This window comes from Manis javanica, chromosome 5 (genome assembly GCF_040802235.1).
Source record: "Manis javanica isolate MJ-LG chromosome 5, MJ_LKY, whole genome shotgun sequence".
Classification (NCBI taxonomy): Eukaryota; Metazoa; Chordata; class Mammalia; order Pholidota; family Manidae; genus Manis; species Manis javanica.
The window spans coordinates 71,330,260-71,352,516 of NC_133160.1; the positions used below are offsets into that span (position 1 = coordinate 71,330,260).

Sequence of the window (22,257 nt, forward strand, 5' to 3'; positions counted from 1 at the left end):
ATTTTTCATCAAAGTATTAATGTGAGTTAATTTTTTAATGTTTTTAAATGTTCAATTCTAATTTCTCATATGAAAATATCAACACACAACTTCAGTAAACAAAAGGTCTTTGGAGTCCTGAATAGTTTGTAAAGGGCCAAAAGTTCGAGAATTACTTTTGTGAGCTAACGTCGGTAACGGTGCAATCTAATTCTTTGAGGGACCCTTTGCAGCGTCAGTGGAAGAAGCCAGAATCTGCACAGGTTTCACATCAATCTGCTACACACCGAAAGGGACAGGAAGTGAGGCTTGAAGTGGCGGTGCGAGGTGAGCCAAGGCTGCGTCTCTGGTCTCCCTGGAAACATCCTCCTCAGGTCTTCGGGTACATGACCTCCGTTCCTCTCCGCCTCAGATTGGAGCAGGTTAAGTCGGTGGGCGGCCCGTGGGGAGGGGGCGTGGCTCCACTTTCGTCACGTGGACGTATTGCCGTCACGCAGGCTGCCACTGCTTCGAGACCCCGCCTCTGCGTGTCCCGCAGAGGCGGCGGAAACTGGGGTTGCCCCTCAGAGGGGATGTGAGCGGTTTCCTCTCAGAGGCCTGCGGTCCCGCAGCCTCCGCCCCTCCTGTCCCAGTTCGGCGGTGCCCAGTGCATCCGTGCCGCCGTCATGGATCTGAATTTAAACCGAGCGGATTATTTACAGGTAAGCCCGAGGGGGCGGTGGCTGGTCCGTGACGGTTCACGGGGTCTGAGAAAGAAGCGGCTCTCGCCCCGTGGCGCTGGCGCCTGCCGGGCCCTGAAGGTGCCCCGAACGTCCCGACGCGATCTGGGGCTCCTCCCCGGGGCCGCTCCTCTCGGGCTGCAGCTACCTGTAGGCCTCTAGCTCCTCAGTCCCATCTCTACCCGGGCCCTTCTCCCGAGCGCCCCTTACTTCTTACCGTGCGCTGGACCTCACCTGCCAGATAATGATAAAAGCAACAACCGCCATTTATTGAACATCTAGTTTATTCTAAGGGCTTAACATCCATAAATATTTAGTCCTTATAAAAATTATCAAAATAGGTAATAGTACAGTTGGGAACCCAGGGGTAATTTCCTTGCCAGCGAAAAAAGGATAGAGTTCCTCTTTGAAAGAGTCTCTGATTCCTGCTGGTGTTCTTCCTGTTAACACCATCCTGTGTGTCAGTATTGCAGCCGTACCCTTTCTCTCTCTTTTCTCCATCAACTCTTTATGTAGTCAAATTTTGGAAAATGGTACAAGTATCAGTTTCCCTGGGAACTTTCCACTTTAATATCTTCCATATCCAGCTGGTTACTGTATGTTGCTGCTGCTTTGATTTAAATATCTCTTGAATCTTGAGTCCTATTTTCATTATCTCCATTACCCCTCATTCAGGTTCTCGTCTTCTCTTGATTTTATAATTGAAATAGCTTCCTAATTGGGCTCCTAGCCTCCAGCCTCACCTCCCTCCAAGCTTTCCTTCCTGTCACTTGCTAGATTGCAGTTTCAAAAATACAAATTCTAAACATTACATAAACTTCAATAGTACTCCATAGATACAAAATAAAATTGTATATCTACACTATATGTAAATACTTTCATGATCTGTTGTTTTCTCCAATGCCTCCCCCATTGTTCCCATCCTCTAAGAACCACTAGTAACAATTTCCTGCTGAATAAGCCATGCTGTTGGCATCTTCTGTACCTTTTGTAAAATAATCTTTATCATCAGTTAAATTGGAGGTCATTGCCGTCAGCATGTTTTAGCAAACTCTTACATGTTGCATTTTTAATATAACTGTAACCTATTTCCAAAATTTTTTAATCACTTTACAAATAAACTCCTTAACAAGCATATGAAGTTTTTAATAGAAGGCTTCTGGAAAGTTTTTTTATAAAGTAGCTTACCAGAAATGTCACATTATTTTGGGGTTGACAGTTTCATAGCATAAATTTTACTATTTTTGGTTGTTTCCCATGTTTTGACTTTTGTGGCATATTTCATTAGAAAATAAGTTCATTGCTGATTAATAACATCACTAATTAATTGCAATAAAAATACGGCTCATTGATCTGAATTTGCTGATGTAGTAACTTCAAATAAGTGTATGGGAGAACATTCATTAGGTGTTTCTTTAGGTGGGCGTGACCTCTCAGAAGACTATGAGACTACTTCCTGCCTCAAGACAAAGGGGTACACAAAAGGTACTGTAGAGATACTTGATTTCTCCATTATCTCTAGCTCTAACAGAGGAGAGTTCTGTATTTCCTTCTTTACTGAGAAGTTACTCTTTTTAAAATAGTGGTAAAATGAAAATGAACTTCCTCTCACTTGAAAAGAGGTGGGAATATCAAGGAACATTTACAAACAATTTTATTGGACGTTATTTTTATGTACAGTTAGTAAGTAGTATAAGCAAACTGTTGAAAACCATATTCCATTTTCCTGGTAATAATTCTTTCTCTGTACATTATACCTTTCTCCACTCACATACATTCTTCACTACCAAAGATATGTGCACCTAGCTGAAATGCTCACTTTTGAGTGTGAATTATTCCTATTACCGAATCTTATAGATCCCTAATACCTACAGTGGAAAGTTCTGATAATCCACATCAGAGGCCTTTAACATTGACCACCATTATAAGGATATTAAATTCTGTTACTAACCAACTTAGTGACCCTCCTGGGAACTCACTTACCCTTTCTGTAACTGTCTTCATCTGTAAAATAGAGACAACCCTTGCTATGAATGCTTCACTGGGTTTTGAGTCTGTAAGTCCGGGGAGAGGAAACCCTGGGAGCAAAATACCTCTGAAAACCAAAATTAGTCAAAAGGAGAAATAAAGTTTAAAACCTGTTTATTGCTTAAAAAAAAAAAAAAGAAAGATTGATCCTATGATTTCCACAATTATAATTTCTTAGACTAGTAGGATATATAGTATCTGTGAAATGAATACAGTATTCTGATGTGTTAACATTTTATAAAGATAAATCAACAGATTTAAGACTGAAATTTATGTATTCAGTGTACTATATCAGCACTTCTCAACCTTTTTGGTCACAGACTGCTTTTACATTCTTAAAAATTATTGATGATCCCAAAGAACTTTTGTTTATGTAGGCTATAGTGATGTTTACTATATTAAAACTAAAACTGAGAAAGGTCTTCCAGACACCCAAGTGTTAACAACTTGTTATTACTAGTTGTTAATAGTTGTCAGTTCTTTCATTCTTAAAAATGGTGTTCCTTGAAAAACGTGGATAATTCAGCTCATAACTCAGTTATACAGGTGCCTTTTAGTATGCAAGAAAAGTACTTTATTCATACTTCCTATGTCCTCACACTGAATTTTAAAAAGAGGTACTCAAGTGTCATAATATAATAAGAGTAATCATTTTTGTTACTTCATCAAGGACAGTCTTCTATGACAGTGGATTTTTTTCTTTCTTTTCCAGTAGTGGTGAAGATTATAATAACTACTGGTGTAGTTTGCTCTAGTTGTTCTGGTTCTTGACAGACATCAACAACCCTACCCACCACTGCATCTGCACCATCACTCTAAGTATTAACCTAGTTGAAAAGGAAAATAAAGACTTATTTGGAAAAAGAGTTTTGACCTGGCAAATTTCCTAAAATCTGTTCCCTAGTGGGAAACCTTTTTAAAAGGTTCTCATTGACCCCAAGAGTCCAGGAACCACCCTTTGGGAATCTCTGTAATAGACTATTGTTTATAGAAATTATTGGAATAGTATGTTGTCAGAAAATTCAAAACCTTAACTATTCCTACATATTCTTTCTTCTGAAAAAAAGTTCTGCCAATAGCAGAGATCCATAAATCTCCTGAAAATGTGTGCATAATGTTTGTGAATGTTCATTGTTCTGGGGAAAACTCCACAGCTTTCATCATATGCACAAAAGGGGTTTGTGATCCTTCCCAGAATGTTAAGAATCAGAAACTAAGAACATGGTCTATGAAATATCAACTTTTTGATATTTAAGATTAATTTTATGTCATAACATATGATCAATTTCCTAATGTCCCTGTGTGCTTGAAAATAACATTTTAATTGGGATGAATGACTTGATTGTTCATATACATTGCACACACACACACACACCCCTACACATACAAACATGCACACATATATACATATGTGCATATGTATTAGATCAAAGGTAATTGTTTTTCTAATCTGTATCCATATCTGTTTGATTATATTTATTTCAAAATAATCCATTGACCACATGTGATAGATGAAGCTGAGTGATGGATACATGGGAATCATTATAATATTCTGTCTACTTTTGCACGTTAAAATTTTCCCATTAAAAAGGTTTTTAAAATATCAATAGGTCAGTCATGACCTTATTTGATAATCCATTTAAAAAATTGATCTTAGAATGTTCTTTGCTCCATTTAAGAAAAAAACCTACCTCCCTGCCGTGTTTGTCCCTAGTCTCTTATTCTATTTTCATTATAAGAATAGAATATATGACCAATTACTTCCATAACAACTCTCCATAGCCTCCTCTTTGTTCTTTCTTATAATTCTTTGAAATAATATTTCCTGGATTTTCTGATCTCTACTTTTAAAATGAGAATTTATATATTGAGAATCTTGTTCTCCCCATATAAGCTAATAGGGCCTAATAATAGTCATTTTAGGTTTTCTTCAATCTGTTACAGGTGGTTATTGGTGATCAGGATGGGGTAGTTATGTGCTTTGGCATGAAGAAAGGAGAAGCAGTGGTATGTACAACTTTTTTTTTTTTTTAGGGGAAAAAAGGATTTTCTGAAAGGGAAATGCACTACTTATTAAATATACCTAGGTAAAAATTTTCTAAAACAATGAAAAGTGGGTTGTGAGGATGGTAGTTGTATGAAGAATGAGGCTTCAGGCAGCACGATAGTCATGTGCTAGCTAGCCAAAAAACAACCTTTAACAGCCTTAGGTAATGTATTAGTTTTCTATGCTGTGTAACAAATTACCTCAAATTGAGGACCTTAAAACAACACACACTGATTATTTTGCATTTTCTGTGGGTCATGTGTCCATGCTCAAAGTATCACCTGGCTGCAATGTAGATGCCAGCCAGGCTATATTCCTTTCTCGAGCTCAGGGTCCTTTTCCTAGCCCAAATGGTTGTTGGCAGAATTCAGTTCCTTGCTGATGTCTCCATTTTAGTGCTTGCTATCTGTCATCCAGGGCCTACTCTCAACATCTTGAGGCCCCCCACAATTCCTTCCTGCATGGTCCTGTCACAGGCCCTCTAACAACATGTTGACCTTCTTCTTTAGTTCAGCAGGAAAATCTCTCCCGTCTGCTAAGATGGAGTCTTACATAACATAATACAATATGGAAGTGACTGTTCCATCACTTTTGCCACTTTTATTGTAACATTATCGGAAGTGATTATTGCATCATCATATACACAAATCATTGTTTATAAGTGATAGGTCTGAGATGTGAATTCTTACATTCGTTTCACATTGTATGGAAATTACAAAAAGATGAAAATGGTGAAAAGTGTCAGAAGCATGTTTCCATTATTTATATCTCCTCCCAGATATTTTATTCTCTGTATAAAGTCATTGGAGGGGAAGGGAAGAAATGTGCCAATAATAAAATGGAAAATAACCAGGAAGAAATAAATAATAAAAGTGATGTCCCCAGTTAAATAGAGAAATACTAGGTTATACATTCAGGTTTTCAGTAAGTTCTATAGTCCTTAATTTATACTAGTAAAATTTATAAAAATTGTAAAGAAAGCGAGAGATTCGTTTATATTAAGGTGATTAGAAGTATAAAAGCATGTTCATTGGAACCAGTTGGGGAATCTTGTTAAAATCTAGATTTTATTCATGGGCCTGAGATTCTGCATTTTTAATAAAGTGAGTGATACTAATGCTGCTTCTTAGTGAACCCACTTTGAGGTGCAAGAGTTTAGGTTTCAATGGTGATGTTGAAATATGTGTGTTAATAAATATTCCAAACTTTGAAGATATGTAGTAAGAAAACAAAAGACCCACTGAAGCAAATACATTTGTTTCTACAGCTGTTTCTGTATAGTAGAACTATAGTATTTTGTAAGTTTAAAATCACAGAATTTTTTATAGTAAAGGAAATGCTTACAGTAAATTTGTGTGCTTAATTTTTTCCCCCAATTATTTTTGCAGACAGTGTTTAAGACCTTACCAGGGCAGAAGATTGGAAGATTGGAACTTGGAGGGGTTCTTAACACACCCCAGGAGAAAATTTTTATTGCTGCAGGATCTGAGATTAGAGGCTTCACAAAGAGAGGAAAACAGTTCCTCTCTTTTGAAACAAACCTCACTGAAAGCATTAAAGCTATGTATGTTTATTCTCTTTTTTATTTTTACATATACATTTATAATATTTTGGATAGGTGACAAACATCTACTTGAGTATTGTATCTTAATCTTCTGGGAAATAAAATTGACTAAAGCTACTTTTTTAGTCAGAAATGAATTGATATACAATCAATACAAAACTGGTTGTTGAAATGTTTTTCTCTTTAAGACTCCTATAGTATTTTTACATTTATTTTTGACTAGTTGGTTCAGTTATAATTTATGATGAAACTATAAAGGAAAAAAAGTAAATCCCCAAATATTTACCTTTCTGTTTCTTTGCTGTCTCTAATAGTTCTGGTTTTGAGGTAGCATCATTTTGTTAAAAGCCTGGCCATCAAAATTGGTGACTACCAATAAGGTATAATTTCAGGTGAATCAGATAAAATTCTAAGTGAAAAATAGCTCCCTTAATGGCTTCCTGATAAGTGAAGTTTTGCATTAAAAATTTTAGTTTTTAATTGTTGGGGCTGGAAAGGGCTTTAAAGTTCATCTAACTTACTGTTCCTAAAGCCTGCTACTTAGGAGAATCCCTCAGAAGCTTAAAACAACCATTTTTTGTCCTACCTCCTACCTGCAGAGCCAAAATTATTAGGAGTAGGTTAAAATAAAAAAAGTTCATTTGAATCTGATGCAGCCAAGTTGTATAAGCAGCCAGACCTTGGTTCAAAAACTACTGATTCTGTCCCAAGTCTCTGTAGTGCACAGTTATCCTGTATAATTGTGTATAATGCACAGCACGGGCCCTGATCTGGGCTATAAAACTTCACCTCGATGAGATTCAACAAGAATTAAATAATGGCAAGTGGAAGTAATTTCAGTGGTTTTGAATACAATACTTAGAAGATGCTTTTGAAGATAGGCATGGCCAATGATAATTGTTAAATACTAAAATCAAAGTAATAAGTTATTAGAACATATCCATATTCAGAAAGGTGTGTGGACAGATGTGAGAAAGATAAGGGGTTTCCCATCCAAAAATCTCTTTAGCCAGTTTCTGAGATGTTTTTACTGGAGAGGCAGTGAGGGATCAAAAGGTTCTTTACTTAATTTCTGAAAATTTATTATCTGAATCTCCACATTTAGAAGGTTGTATAGCTTATATCTTGAGACTATACAATAGGGAAACTGACCACTTATAAACTGGTTATCACTCACACATCCTTCCCTGCTTAATGCTTCCATTTATCCCCACTCTTGACCACAATACTGATTGCCAAGTATTACTTTGGACAGTATGATGCAGGTGTGACACGGATGGATTTCAAAATGAAATTTCAGATCTTGAAAAAGATACAGAATTACATTAGGTTGATAAAAATGATAGTAAGAGGTCTGCTGAAATCATGTACAAAGCCGCAAAGTGAGGCCTCTTAATAATTGAATAGAAAATCGCTGAGACCCATAGGATAAGAAGTAATTTTAGTATCAAAAAATTTTTAAATAAGAGTTTAAAAATGGAGAAATAGGAGAAACCTTCAAATAAAATTGTTCTTTTTATGACTACATGGTGATAGCAATTTAAAAGTGAAGGATAATACACTAGTATGTAATTTTTTCAAAAAATCTGAGCTTCTCCAATGAAAACTTGTTCAATCTAAGAAGTATAACACTGTTGTGATTATTGCCTAAATTTTGTTAAATGTACTTTGAAATGAATGTGTTTTCATTCCTTTAAGATAAAACTTGATTGAAATTATTTTTCCCATTGTTTATCAATTAATTTAAAGTAGATTCACTTCAAATAGCCTTTTATAAGCAATTTAGTTTAGTAGAAAGAAAGCTAACTCTAGAGCTAAAAACTACCTAATTGCAATCGACTCTACTGTCTACTAGTTGTCTGCTATTGGGCAGGTTACTTAACATTTTATTATTCCCCTGCAAAAAGGTATAATTATGGTCCCTAGTTTATAGAGTTTATGAGAATTGAGCTAATACATGTAAATCACTTAGGACAATGTTTGGCACATAGTAAACTTTCAAAAGAGCTATTTTTTGGCATATTAATTTTTTTCAGATATAGACAATTAAATTACTGTTATCTTTGTTTTCAGTTTTTCTGAGCTCAGTTTTTGAGAAGTCTGAGCCCTGAAGAGCTTCCTTTTCAGCTTTCAAAATCAGTATAAAACAAAAAGGCTAGAAATTAAATGGTAGAAGTGAAAAAAAAAGTTCTCAAAGTCTGTGATAAAATGATAAACTATAAATGAACTTTTATTTTCATCTCTGAAAAAAATCAGGAGTTTCCTATGTTTATTTCTTAAAATATGGGTATCTTAAATTATTTTTAATGTTCTCAGGCACATATCTGGCTCTGACCTCTTTCTCAGTGCAAGTTACATCTATAACCATTATTGTGACTGCAAGGATCAACATTATTACCTTTCTGGGGACAAAATCAATGACGTCATCTGCCTTCCAGTGGAAAGAGTACTTCGTATTACACCAGTATTGGCCTGCCAGGACAGAGTACTCAGAGTTTTACAGGTTTCTGTTATTTGCATTTTTATAGTTTTTTGTAATGTAAATATTGATGAGAAATGTTTAGGTAAATATTGACAAACAATGTTTACTTGAGACAAATTACTTAGTGATTACTACCACTTTAAATGTCCTACTTAAAATTACTCATGGGAAAAATTATTTAATATTTTAATTGATAAACTTTTATTTTTTTACTTGAGGCAGATGAGATCTTTGGCAAGTTTTTAGAGAGGCACATACAGATACTTTCCCCATTCATAATTCTGAACTAGTACAATTGGAATGGAGTGTCTTTGTTACAGAGAGCCCTTTCCAGCTTTTTTTAAAAGTCTTCCTCTGTCACCCTCCTTTCTCCCAAAAAATCAAATTACAAGAGGAAATTGCACTGAGGAGAGAGTATTAAGCTTTAACAAGGCATAGTTGAGGTCTAGATTGTATCATTTGCCTTTATCCAGCATTTATGGTAATATGAGGAATAGAACAAGCACTCATGTAAGTAAATAAGTAAAAGTTTGTTGGATAAGTGAATGATAGAGGGAAAATCATTTTATTGCCCTTATATTTCTATTAAAAACCATGATAGGCTAAAACAACTGCTTAAGGCCATTGTTATTAGTAATAATAGTTACAACTATGTCTTCTTGAAAGTGACTTTCAAGAAAATACTCAAAAGACACACACACATACCAGGACCCATAAGATAAAAGTTTAAATAACATATAACAGGTGGATTAATTGGACCAGAAATATAGGCTGATGAGAGTGCAACTGAACAAAAAAATTTAGCTGTTTATTCTGTGCCACTGCAGGCTATTTCAACTCTTCGGAATTTCATATCTAGATGACCATTTCTTGGCATCAGCCCTTTTATAGAAGTAAAAATCCAGTGGTTCTATGAAGTCTTTTCCTCCTATGCTGAATTCTAAAGGCATGAATGATCACTTTCTCCCCTACCCTGTGTATACTTATTCAAATATGAGTTGTTTGAATAAGGCTTTTAACAGGAGCTGGCTTAGTCATTGTGAAATTGATCTGGCTGAATTCTAGGATTCTGCTTTGTTTAATAAAAAGAGATCCATATGCTTATTACAGAAAAAACAAAAAAACAACAAGGATTTATGGAAGTGAAAAACTGACATCTTTCTTCTGCCTTACATATCTCTTCCTGAGTCCCCATCTGCCTTTGTAGACAATCCATTCACCCAGATGTAGCCTTTTTTTTACACAGCTTTGTGTGTATTCTTTTGTGTTTATGTAGTTATATGTAGATATCTGTGAATTTTTAAATGTTATTTTAAGTAAAAGATAAAGCATATGGCTCTTTTATATAATAGTATACCATATTCACTATCATTTTGCAAATTTTTTTCATTGAATAAATTCATCATAGATATTTTTCAATGTGTTAAGTAGTTCTGCCTCTTGCTGGAGTAGGCTTTAGAAATACCCAAAGGCAAGGCCAAAATTTTCCTTGGGAAGTATCTTTGAGTCTGTTTAAGTGTTTGAATGTGCTCCAAGTGAAAACCCTCCAACTAGAGCAAACATAGGAAACAACTTGCTCCTAAAAGTTTTGAAAGGAAAATTTACCAGTGTCAAGTTTTCAGGCAAAGTATTTAAAATGAAAAGTATTTAAAATATAGAATATTTTAAATATTTCTCTCCTTAGTCTTCCCATTTTGCATTTATTTTATTTTAAAATGAGTTAACCTATGCAAAATTGCTAATGAATGCAAGTTAATATTAACCAGATTTTTTTCAGCACTTTTATTCTAGAGTTCTTACATGAATATTGTTATCTATGAGTGCCTATACTATTTTAAACTTGTATTCTGTTTTAGTTTTAAAATACTTGTTCTCCTTCAGGGATCTGATGTGATATATGAAATTGAAGTTCCTGGCCCACCTACTGTTTTACAACTGCACAATGGAAATGGCGGTAATAGGATTTCATTTTTCATGATCAAATAAGGGAGTGCAGTATGTTGTTTAAGCCTAGATTTTTCAGGTTTTTAATCATTTAACCATATGTTAAGTGGAGATGGGACATTGAAAAAGAACATGAACTCTAATTGAGACAGTGGTCTTCTGACAACTTGCCAGTAATTACAATAATGAGCTATTTTTGAACTTTGTGGTTTCCTCTTCTTAAAATTAGATGATGAGGAAGGATCTTATCTCTTACAGTTATAAAATTTTGTGACTCTATAACCATCCTCCCAAATGAAGTTTTATGTCTTTTTATAACTTTTAAGTAAGATTTTTTACATGAAAGTAAATTAACATGAACATATTAAAATGATAAAGAAATATGAGTTGTGAGATAATATGCTGATTTTAATTATAACTAGGTGACTCTGGAGAAGACCTTTTGTTTGGAACATCAGATGGAAAACTTGGACTTGTTCAGATTACTACATCCAAACCAATACACAAGTGGGAAATTCGAAATGAGAAAAAGAGGGGAGGTATGTTTTTGATGTAGTTCAGATTGTGAAATTTCAGTGTTTATTAAATAAAATATCCAAAGTTTTTAGTTTATTCTATTTTACTTGTTCATAGTGTATAGCAGACTTTAAATTCACAGAGCCACCTCAAATTTGTTTACTATTTGTTTATGTACCAGGTCTATCATACTTTTGGCATAATTTTTAAAAGTAAGAAATGCTAATAGTAAATTAGGGCTGACAGGCTTTTATGGGCTAATATCCATCTATAATATAATTCTGTGCTCAAATCTATTTTCCATTATTTGATATAGAGAATTAATTGGAATTTGGGAGTACTTGGTGTGAGGCAAGGAAGAAGTACAGTGGGTTAAAGAATATCCCTATTTTCTAAGGAATCTATACATTTCTAAGGGGAATATTTATCTGACTTGGTGTGTAGTGAGGTGGCTATTTATAGGTACAGCATGTTTATTCATCTATTCATTTATGCTTTCACAAATACTTATTTGTTAGGGGAGACAGAGGATAAACAAATGAATAAATAGGGTCCTTCAACTAGTCACCTAAAGAAAAATATAATAGGGTAATGTGTTAGAGAGTCATGGGTAGAAGGGGGAGGGTTACTTTTAGATTGGATGGTCGTGAAAGTTGTATAAGAAGTGAGCTGAGATCTGAACTGATAAGAAAAGGAGTTAATAAAAGATCTTGGGGGAAAGAATGTCCCATGGAGAGGAAGAAATAAGATAAGGGAGAGGACTTGAGGTAGAGGTAAACTGGATTCATTTGAGAAGCAGTGGGAAGACCAGTGTAGCTAAATTCATTAATACGGCATGAGAAGAAGTCAGAGAGATAGGGTAGGGCAAAATTGTGTAGGTCCTTAGGAGCCTTGGAAAGGGATTTGAATTTTAATCTAAATGCAGTGAGAAGTCATTGGAGAATTGTAAGTAGGAGTATGACATGATCTGATTTAACAAAACAAAACAGTGCATGGAGAATGGATTTTGGGAGCAACAAGTCAAAATTGGTGGTATGGAGATGAGTTAGGAAGTCATTGTTATGGTTCTTAGAATTTATCATAACAAGAACATTGTTCTAGGTCTTAGAATTTACTGTAAAGATACTAGCAGACTGGACTAGGTTATTGGTGGTTGGAAATGGAAAGGAGACACATATTTTGGAGATAGAGCTGATAGAATTTGCTAATGGGTTAATCAGAGATGCAGTCTAGATTTTTGACCAAAGCAAATGGGTGGTATCACTGAAATGAGGGGTGACTGAGGAAGGAGCATTATTGATGGGGTGTGATAAAGAAGAGAATAAAGACTTTTGTTTGAGGCATGGAAAGTTTGAGATGCAAATGGATGTCTCAGAGGAGATGCTGAGTAGGAACTTGGATAAATGAGTCTAGAGCTCTAGGGAGAGGCCAAAACTGGAGATAAAAACATAGGGGCCATTGCCATATAGATTATATTTAAAGCGTTGGAAATGGATGAATGTGGATGGAAAAAGAGAAGGACACCTGATTCCACTCAAAGTTTTCATGTTTGTCCATTCTGATTTGATATACATATGTTTTTTCATTCTTACTTGGTATGTACTTGGCTATAATATCAATTTTATTAGTAACTTTCACTTATATCTTCTTTAAAGGTATTTTATGTGTGGACAGCTTTGACATTGTGGGTGATGGGGTTAAAGATTTACTTGTTGGGAGAGATGATGGAATGGTGGAAGTGTATAGTTTTGATAATGCAAATGAGCCTGTTCTACGATTTGATCAGGTAAGTTCATTAAAAAAAGACTATATATACTTATTTTTCATCAAATAATTATAGATATGAGTGTGATGGTTTGGGGTTTTATTAAATGAAATATTAAAGTCTTGGGTTTGACTTAAAAAATTGCTGCTCTGATGTTATCAAATCTTCTTCAGACTACTTACTCTTATGTCTGAATAATGGACTGTTGCTTTCCAGTGGAATAAATATTACTTCTTTATTGGTTCCTAAATATTGCAGATATAAACTATTAAATATTTTGCCTTAGTTTATATAATACATAATAGATTACAGGAGTAACATTTATATGCTTGGGTAACAAATGAGATTGTATTGTTTTAAAGTAGTAAGATTTTAGGAATAAACTTCGTATTGTTAAGACAATACCAAAATTATCCTTAAGCCAAGAGAGAAAAGTAGCAATTTCACTTCTTGCCACCTAAGAAGAAATACTAGATAAGAGTAATTTTTAGTTAACAGATTTTAAATGTAATCAAGCTTGTTTATCTCAAGGTACAAAGTCACATGGAGAAGTATTCTGGAATAAAATGAATCTTTCATTTTCATGAAGTTGTGTTCTCCAGTCCAGGGTTTTCCCACCCTGCCTGCTGCATTGAAGCTGTAAAAAAAAAGCCACAAAATATCAACTTTTCTTTGTCTAATTTCTCTAATAGTGGTACCTCCCAGTCCCAGCATTAACTCCTGATCAGCAAATAGAGATGTTTTCTTGCATAGATAATAAATATTATGTAGATAATATGTGAATAAAAACATTAGATGACTTATTATCTAGATTTATTTCGTATTTGTTCTTACTTTGGTATAAAAAGTCATCTTGCTAATGATGCAAACAATAGGCTTAAAAATATATATAATCCTTCGTTAATGATCTCCTGTTTTTTTCTCATCATCTTTCCTATTTAGACCCAAATCTTCTCTTTTAATTCTGTTCCAAACCCCAGTAATAACATAACATTTTCCTCTTTTGCAAGGTGTGGCATTAAGAAATTCTGTCTTCCTTCTCTTTCATCTGTTTTGTCAGATGACTGAAGTATTGCTTTATAGTCAAGTTAAGGTTGCAAATACGCTGCCTCATCTTAGATTCCGGATGTCACTGTCTCTGTTGTTTTCCTAAGCAAGAGAAATCCTCTGATCTGACACAGTCTGGATTGTCAGATGTTGTAACGTTAAAAAAACATTTTTGATGGTGGATCAGTTGGTGATTTTATGTATATAACTTAGAAAACATTTTAATAGTTCAGTGAAGTTTCTACAATAAAATTTCTTTTATTCTCATCAACATCTTTGGTTATTAAGGTTGATTAGTGCTCCTATCTATAAAAATGGAAAAATTAGGAATTGAACTGATGTTCAACTGAGTGTTACTCTAGCAATATATAAATAATATTCATTTGTGGTACAAGAATAATTTAGAAGAAAAAAGTTCCATTCATATCACGAGATACATTTCCTGTAGAATTTGCTTTTGTGATGATTTACTAAAACTTACATATTTGTCTTGATCAATTGTGTAATACCAGTAACTGTAATGATAGAAACTCCTCTAATGCTTAGATCTTTATGATCGCTGAAAAATTTCAATTGATCTTTTCTTGGTTGCATAAAAGAATTTAAGCATATGAGTACATTACATTAAGATAAATGTATGTGGGAGGAGTGGAATGAAAATAAACATTCAAGGAAAAAAAGGAACAATGATAAATTTCCCACTGTTATAGGATTTGTTTTCCCATTTTTTAGGTCAATGATTGTGTGTATACATTTGTACTGGTATTTAGATTCATTGGGTATGATTATATGATGTGACAGTTTTATTCTAAAATGATAATCTTTAAAACTTCCAGAAATTACATGCTTTTTAACTATTTAAAGTTGTGTTGGAAAATCTAAAAGTCAGCTTAAAAATGTACAGGGGGGATGCATAGTTTTTTTTCCAGAATTACTGTAGTGGGAACTTTAAGAAAAAAAGTCTGAAACTTCTAATGAATGTCAGATCCCCTGGGACACTTACTAAAAATGCACCTGTGAACCTAACTATATGCAAACTTATAATTGACTTGGGTTACTGAATCTCTCAGGTAATTAGCCTCAGGGACAGCTGAAACAGCCTGATTGCAGAATAGCTCAGGAGATTTTTCTTCTTCAGGGAGGGTGAAGAGAACTGGCATTTTTAATGCATCCATTCCTTCCACTTTCTCTATTAAAACAATGGTTCTCAGCCTTGGCTGATAAGAGTTACATAGCAGAGTTTTTCAGACTACCAATCAAAACCAATGCATTTTCTTAAATGAAATATAATAGATTAGAACATGTCAGAGTGTGACACAAACCTTTTATCTGTTGCTGTTCATGAATGTATACCAGTTTGCAATATAAAATTTATTCCTTGCTTTCCAAATAGCTTGAAAGCGACTGACCTAGAGTGCTTATTTAAAATAGATTTCTAGTTGACTCACTCAAGTGGTTATTGTCAGACAAATTTGGGAAGTATTGTTTAAAAGAGATAAAAACCCTGAACCCATCTGAAAAACTTGGTTTCTCTCCATAGTAGTAAATTCCCTAAAGGTTCCTTATAGGCTATCATCTTATCTGTTCATCTAAGAAAACTATTTGGAGAAAACACATGAGAGGTGGTATATGAAATTCAGATAATACATTAAATATATTGAGAGTTTTACTTACATATTTTTTTTGAACTTTATATAAACAAACTATTTTTGCTCATTAGACGACTGCTGTGGCTGAGTGATACACACAAATATATGAGTCATTTTCAATCTTCTTTCCCTGAATTTAAAAACTGGAATTTTCTGCTATTTGTTCAGGATTTTTATCTTTCTGGTCTCAGTGCTTGGACATAATAAGTATTTAATAAATATATGTTGAATATCTGGAGACAGGAAAATAAATTTTGCAACTTATTTTAATATTTCTGTGAAATTTTTAGCTATTAATGAAGTGCTTGATCCTAAATTTATTTTAGATGTTGTCTGAAAGTGTCACATCTATCCAGGGTGGTTGTGTAGGGAAGGATGGCTATGATGAAATCGTGGTATCCACATATTCAGGTAAGGTAAATGGTAATACATAGTTAATAAACAGTTGGAGAAAGACCAATAATAAAAAATAATAATTTAATTAAGTACCTTTGAAGACTACTTTTTAAAAAAAGTTTATTAGTAAGTTACCCTGTAACATTAAAAGCTTTGTTGATTAAAAAATAAGGAGGGAAGGAGTGGGAATTATAAAACAGTTAATATTTGTACAATATTTTTTAAGAGTGATTAGCATGTCTCTAGTATCTTTGAGAATTAAATGATATTCTATGGATTATAAAGAAATATTTACTGAAATTTATGTTTTATTACCATGTACATTTCTTACAGAAACTTGCCTGCTTTTGAGTTGGTCGTTTTTGCATTCTCAAAATAGTCATACAAGAGGATAACTTGCCGTGAAAATAATTTTTGAAAGACAATTCTTATTCATTAGCTGTTTTTTCATTTGTTCAAATGTATTGACCTCATGTTTAAAAACTAAAACTGTAAATTAAGAAGTGAAAGATTTCTTTAATCATAGTATTATAGTTTTTGAGGAAAAACAAAAACAGTATCACAAAATGCTTAAGTAATTTATGATTTGCTTATTTCCTAGCTTGATTTCTTTTGCTTTCTGCTTTGTGTTGTTTTGTTTTTTAAAGAGGAATAAGTCCTACGACTAAGTGAGGTTGGTGGACAAAGGGGCATGTATATTGGGATTTTTTTGAAGACTAACAGCACTTAGTTATGCATGATTGTAATTCATCTCTACAGGCTGGGTTACAGGTCTGACAACAGAGCCTATATATAAGGAAAGTGGACCAGGAGAAGAACTAAAAATTAATCAGGAGATGCAGAATAAGATTTCTTCTTTACGGTAATTTTGGATTTGTTGTTTGCCTTTTTTTTCATTTCATGAAGTGTGTGGTTTTTATTATAAATATTTTATTATAAGGAATTATGCAATTAATCACCTCTAAAATGAAAGTTTGTGAGTTTAAGATAATTAGCATTAAGTGCTGATTAATATTTTATTTAAAGTTTGAAATATACTTTTTGTGTGCTTTATTCTATATTGACTTTCTTAATTCAAGAATTCTATTTTTTCATTTGTGTAGTTAGAGATTAGTGTTCTGTTTCTTTTTCACAAACATCAGAAAGAAACCAACACAAATGGCTCTATTCCTCATTAATTCTAATGTTTACTGTTCCTGTGGACCCTTCTGAATCTGTAACTTTGGCTTATAAGTTTTCTTACTAAAAATTGATAATGTTAACTTCCTTAGACATAGTGATAGCTTTTGTGGCCTGTTCAGTGTGACAAATCCTGTGAAAAGGGACCCCAGCCTCAAGTAAAATTCCTTCATACAGTGAAAAAGTGGGAGTTGCTTGAAACTTTTAATGATTGCTCTCCCTACTTCAATCCTTGCCAACCTCTTGGGAGAGTGAGGGCCATTCTTTTTTGGTGACAGATGAGGGCCATAGAATTTTTTTCTTAATTAAGGTATCATTGATATACAATCTTACAAAGGTTTCACATGAGCATCTGTAGTTACAACATTCACCCATTTTATCCAGTTCCCCCTCCACCCCATTGCAATAACTCCATCAGCATAGTAAGATGCTATAGAGTCATTACTTGTCTTCTCTGTCCTATACAGCCTTCCCCTGCCTATATTGTGTGTGTTAATTATAATGCCCCTTAATCCCCTTCTCCCTCCCTACCCACCCTCCCCAGCCCCTTCCCTTTGGTAAACACTAGTGCCTTATTGGAGTGTGTGAGTCTGCTGCTGTTTTGTTCCTTCAGTTTTGCTTTTAGGTTATACTCCACAAATGAGTGAAATCATTTGGTACTTGTCTTTCTCCACCTGGCTTATTTCACTGAGCATAATACTCTCTAGCTCCATCCATGTTGTTGCAAATGGTAGGATTTGTTTTCTTTCTATGGCTGAATAATACTCCATTGTGTATATGTACCATATCTTCTTTATCCATTCATCTACTGATGGACACTTAGATTGCTTGCATATCTTGGCTATTGTAAATAGTGCTATAAATAGCATATTGTAAAGACATATGCTATTTTAAAGGGTGCATATGTCTTTTTGAATCAGGGATCTTGTTTTCTTCGGGTAAATTCCTAGGTCAAATTATATCTCTGTTTTTAGCTCTTTGAGGAAACTCCATATTGCTTTCCACAATGGTTGAACTAATTTACATTCCCACCAGCAGTGTAGGAGGGTTCCCCTTTCTCCACATCCTCACCAGCATTTGTTGTTTCTTGTCTGTTGGATGTTGGCCAACCTAATTGGTATGAGGTCAAGTCTCATTTTGGTTTTAATTTGCATTTCCATGATAATTAGCTATGTGGTGCATCTTTTCATGTGCCTGTTGGCCATCTGAATTTCTTCTTTGGAGAAGTGTCTGTTCAGATCTTCTGCCCATTTTTAATCAGTTTATTTGTTTTTTGGGTGTTGAGGTATATGAGCTTTTTATATATTTTGGATGTTAACGAGGGCCACAGAATTTTTTAAGGCAGCAAAATGTTTCTTCACAAGCCCACCACAGGTCAGTTCCCCAAAGCTACCTGGAGAACAATCTCTAATATTCATGCAACAAGGATGCCAAGTAGAGTTAATGACTGCTATCTCACATCCTCAGTACAATACCTTATACTTGTAACAAAGTCTACCCCTTTCTCATTCCACTGGAATATAAGGCCATGAGAAGCTTCAGTCTGTTTTGCCATTCAGCACCTGGAACATAAGTACATATGAGACACCTGTAAATACTTCTGGAATAAATGAATCTTTTCCTTTGCTTATTACACAGATTACTCTCTAGACTTTTCCCTCTAAGTTGGGTCTAGCTAAGCCTCATGTTGTTCTGCCTCAGGTACTATTTGCTTCATTTGCATATACCCTTTCCCCTTACCTGGAGTGACTCTAAGCAATGCCTGTATAGTTCAATCTCAGTAGAATCCTCTCCAACACTTGTACCAGTGGCTCATGATCACCTTTATGGTCCCCAAAATGTTAATACTCTGCAGCCTTCTTCTTATTTTTTCTATCTCCTCTAATATCTTACTGAAAGGTACATGTTTACTGCCTTCACATGTTTTGTTCCTTCTCATAAAACCTTGTGTTAAACTTTCCCTGCCCCAGTATAATCAGTTTCTCTTCTGATATGAAACTGTAACCAGATCCATAGATTATTTGCAACCAGCCTTCATACTTACAATTCTTTATTAATATTACTGGTATGGAACTGAGTAGATGTTTTAATTTTTAGGTTGGAAATAAATAATGTGGAATCATTTGGTCAGTCATGGAAGCAAAAATTTTGCTCCTGTTAGTGGTATAGTTCTAGTCCACCCAGTAAACTCCATTTTGCAGAAGTAAATATCTCAAATTTTTATAAACAATACAAGGACTTCAAATGTTTATACTTACAGGTGACAGAATTGTTTATATTTTCCTCTAGGAATGAGTTAGAACATTTGCAGTATAAGGTACTACAGGAGCGAGAGAAATATCAACAGTCTTCTCAATCAAGCAAAGCAAAATCAGCAGTACCTTCATTTAGTGTAAACGACAAGTTCACATTAAATAAAGATGATGCCAGCTACAGTCTTATCTTAGAGGTTCAAACAGCAATAGATAATGTCTTAATACAGGTAAGCAGAATGTCTAATTCCTTTGTTTTATGGCTGTATTTTTTGCAAACCAGTCATATGCACTAATTATTACTGAACACTTTTAGTTTCAGACAGTAATTTTAAATGTCCTTTAAATGTTATATTTAGATAGTAATTAAAGGTTTATCTTAATCTTCCATTAGATAGTTCACTCATAGATTATCTAATTATATCTTTGCTTTCTTTTAATCTTATACATATTAAATAAAAGACTGATGGACTTATGTTTCAAAAAGTCAGAGAGGACATTGAGGACAAGAAAGGCTAACCTTTCTTACTTAACATAGATGCGACTTAGAAAACTGCACCATTTAATGGCCTTATTAGAACTTTTTGTTAAGTTCCAAAAACTACAATGTAACTTAAAGTACAGCTTGCTCATTAGCCACCAGTTTCTAGGTAAGTAAGTAGGCAAAGCATGTAATCCCAAAGGATAAAATCAAGGCCATAATAATGTATAACTCCATTCATCAAAATATTTGATTATTTTTCTTTAAATTGGAAGATATTCAGGAATTGAAAAGGGAAGGTAGTAGGACAAATGGAAAAAAAAGGAAAAGATGGAAAACCCATCAGAAAATGAAAAAACAATACTGATGAGGAAGAGGACAAGGTTTAAAAAGATATGAGGGAGAGATCAAATTGTTAAAATTTAAAGGCAGAACTCTCTCTTAAGTAATGCCAGCCAGCTCAAAGACTGCTGCATCAAATAACTATAGGAGCACCATTCATACAGAACACAATGTGGCAGCACTGTCCTAGAAATGTCTCCAAAGGGGACTAAAAATCATCTTTCTGTGTTACAGGTGAAATTAAAATAGATAAAAAATGAATGGATGTAATCAGAATGGCCATATGATTATTTGCATCCTGTGGTAACATTTTTAGCACTGACAAAAATAGGAAGGTGATACTTTTAAAGGGGTGGTAGAAGATAATATTCTATGATCTCTGGTAATCCAAACTAGAAAAAAAGGTCATTGTGATATAGCCTTTATTCTTTGTTATATTTATTTTCTAGAAGTACATATTATCAAATATAAGTTAAGAGGATTCATACTCTCAAATTAAAAATGAACATAAACTATAAAGAGAACCTTTAGAAAAGTATTTTGTGAAAATGTTTAGTTTTCCATCTGAACCTTTATTTTTTTGATATTGACCATAGAGTGATGTTCCAATAGATTTGCTTGATGTGGATAAAAATTCTGCTGTTGTCAGCTTTAGCAGCTGTGATTCTGAGGTGAGTAAAAAATATAAAAAATTCTTCAAATGCTTTCATTTCTGTTATGTCATTTTGAATAAACCCTATAAATATTACTAGGGTTTTAAGTTCCTTCAGTCTTCCCTTTCATAAGCTTTTCCTCAAAGGCTGCTTCTGCTTTCTTTATCCTCAAATAATCCAGTACTAAGAGTTCTTCCTTTCTCTGATCTGTTAAATCTAGTCAGTCACTAGTTTCTGCCAGTTCTTCACTCCTGGCTCCTAATCCTTTACTCTACTTCATTTTCACTTCTCTTAACTTTCAAAGCCTTCATCTTGCTTGCTTGAACTACTTGTCTACCAGTTTCTCTGCCTCCAGTATTCTCTCACCTCCAGTATTCTCTCTGCCTCCAGTATTCTCCCACCTCCAGGCTATGCTGTGCACTGCCACCTGACAGATTTTCCTGAAATAAAAGCATCACTATGTCATTTCTTTTCTCAAAACCTTTAAAGATTATTTCCTGCTGCATGTAAGTCTAGATTCCTCATTTTGGCATAAAAACTTTACATGTTTCAGATCTTGATTACATCTCCAATGTATTTCTCACCAGCTGCTACCTTCCCTCCCATGTACATTATTTCTGCCAAACTGAAGTTACAAAAATTTCTTGAAGATGCTATTGCTTTTCACACATTCCTACATTTGAACACATTTAATCTGTTCTTTCTTCCTGCCCTTCCTCACTTTTTTGGGCTTCTTGAATCTTACTTAACCTTCATTCAGCAGATATTTACTGAGCACTTACTATGTGCAAAGTACCTGGGAATAGATTGTGTCAGAGCTTTTGAACATGCTTAGTATATCATTTCTTTCTGCTTAGTACTAGCAGACTAGCAATATCAGAGTTTGTTGTGGCTCCTGAAGAGAAATTAGGGTAAAGATAAGGTCTGGAGTAAACTGCCTTGGAGAAGGCAAGCCAGAGCAGGACATGCAATATCATGTCATCTGCAAACAGTGACAGTTTGACTTCTTCCTTACCAATCTGGATGCCTTTTATTTCTTTGTGTTGTCTGATTGCTGGGGGCTAGGACTTCCAGTACTTATGTTGAATAACAGTGGGGAGAGTGGGCATCCCTGTCTTGTTCCCGATCTTAGAGGAAAAGGCTTTCAGCTTCTCACTGTTAAGTATGGTGTTGGCTGTGGGTTTGTCGTATATGGCCTCTATTATGTTGAGGTA

At 34.4% G+C, this 22,257-nt stretch overlaps 1 protein-coding gene across 3 annotated transcripts in view; it reads left to right on the top strand.

Moving 5' to 3' along the window:
- The first annotated feature begins 471 nt into the window (after positions 1-471).
- BBS7 (Bardet-Biedl syndrome 7) overlaps positions 472-22,257 on the top strand; it is a 37,099-nt gene continuing 15,313 nt past the window's right edge. For 2 of the 3 annotated variants that reach the window (XM_073237095.1, XM_017665306.3), the window contains exons 1-12: positions 473-680; positions 2,118-2,183; positions 4,671-4,733; positions 6,162-6,337; positions 8,654-8,840; positions 10,701-10,773; positions 11,186-11,302; positions 12,935-13,065; positions 16,067-16,151; positions 16,896-16,998; positions 19,605-19,797; positions 20,987-21,061. In XM_073237095.1, coding sequence (XP_073093196.1) covers positions 645-680; positions 2,118-2,183; positions 4,671-4,733; positions 6,162-6,337; positions 8,654-8,840; positions 10,701-10,773; positions 11,186-11,302; positions 12,935-13,065; positions 16,067-16,151; positions 16,896-16,998; positions 19,605-19,797; positions 20,987-21,061 — 1,305 coding nt within the window. In that variant the 5' untranslated portion in view covers positions 473-644. Of the gene's footprint in view, positions 681-2,117; positions 2,184-4,670; positions 4,734-6,161; positions 6,338-8,653; positions 8,841-10,700; positions 10,774-11,185; positions 11,303-12,934; positions 13,066-16,066; positions 16,152-16,895; positions 16,999-19,604; positions 19,798-20,986; positions 21,062-22,257 lie in introns of all 3 variants that reach the window. The other variant, XM_073237096.1, reaches the window with a different exon arrangement.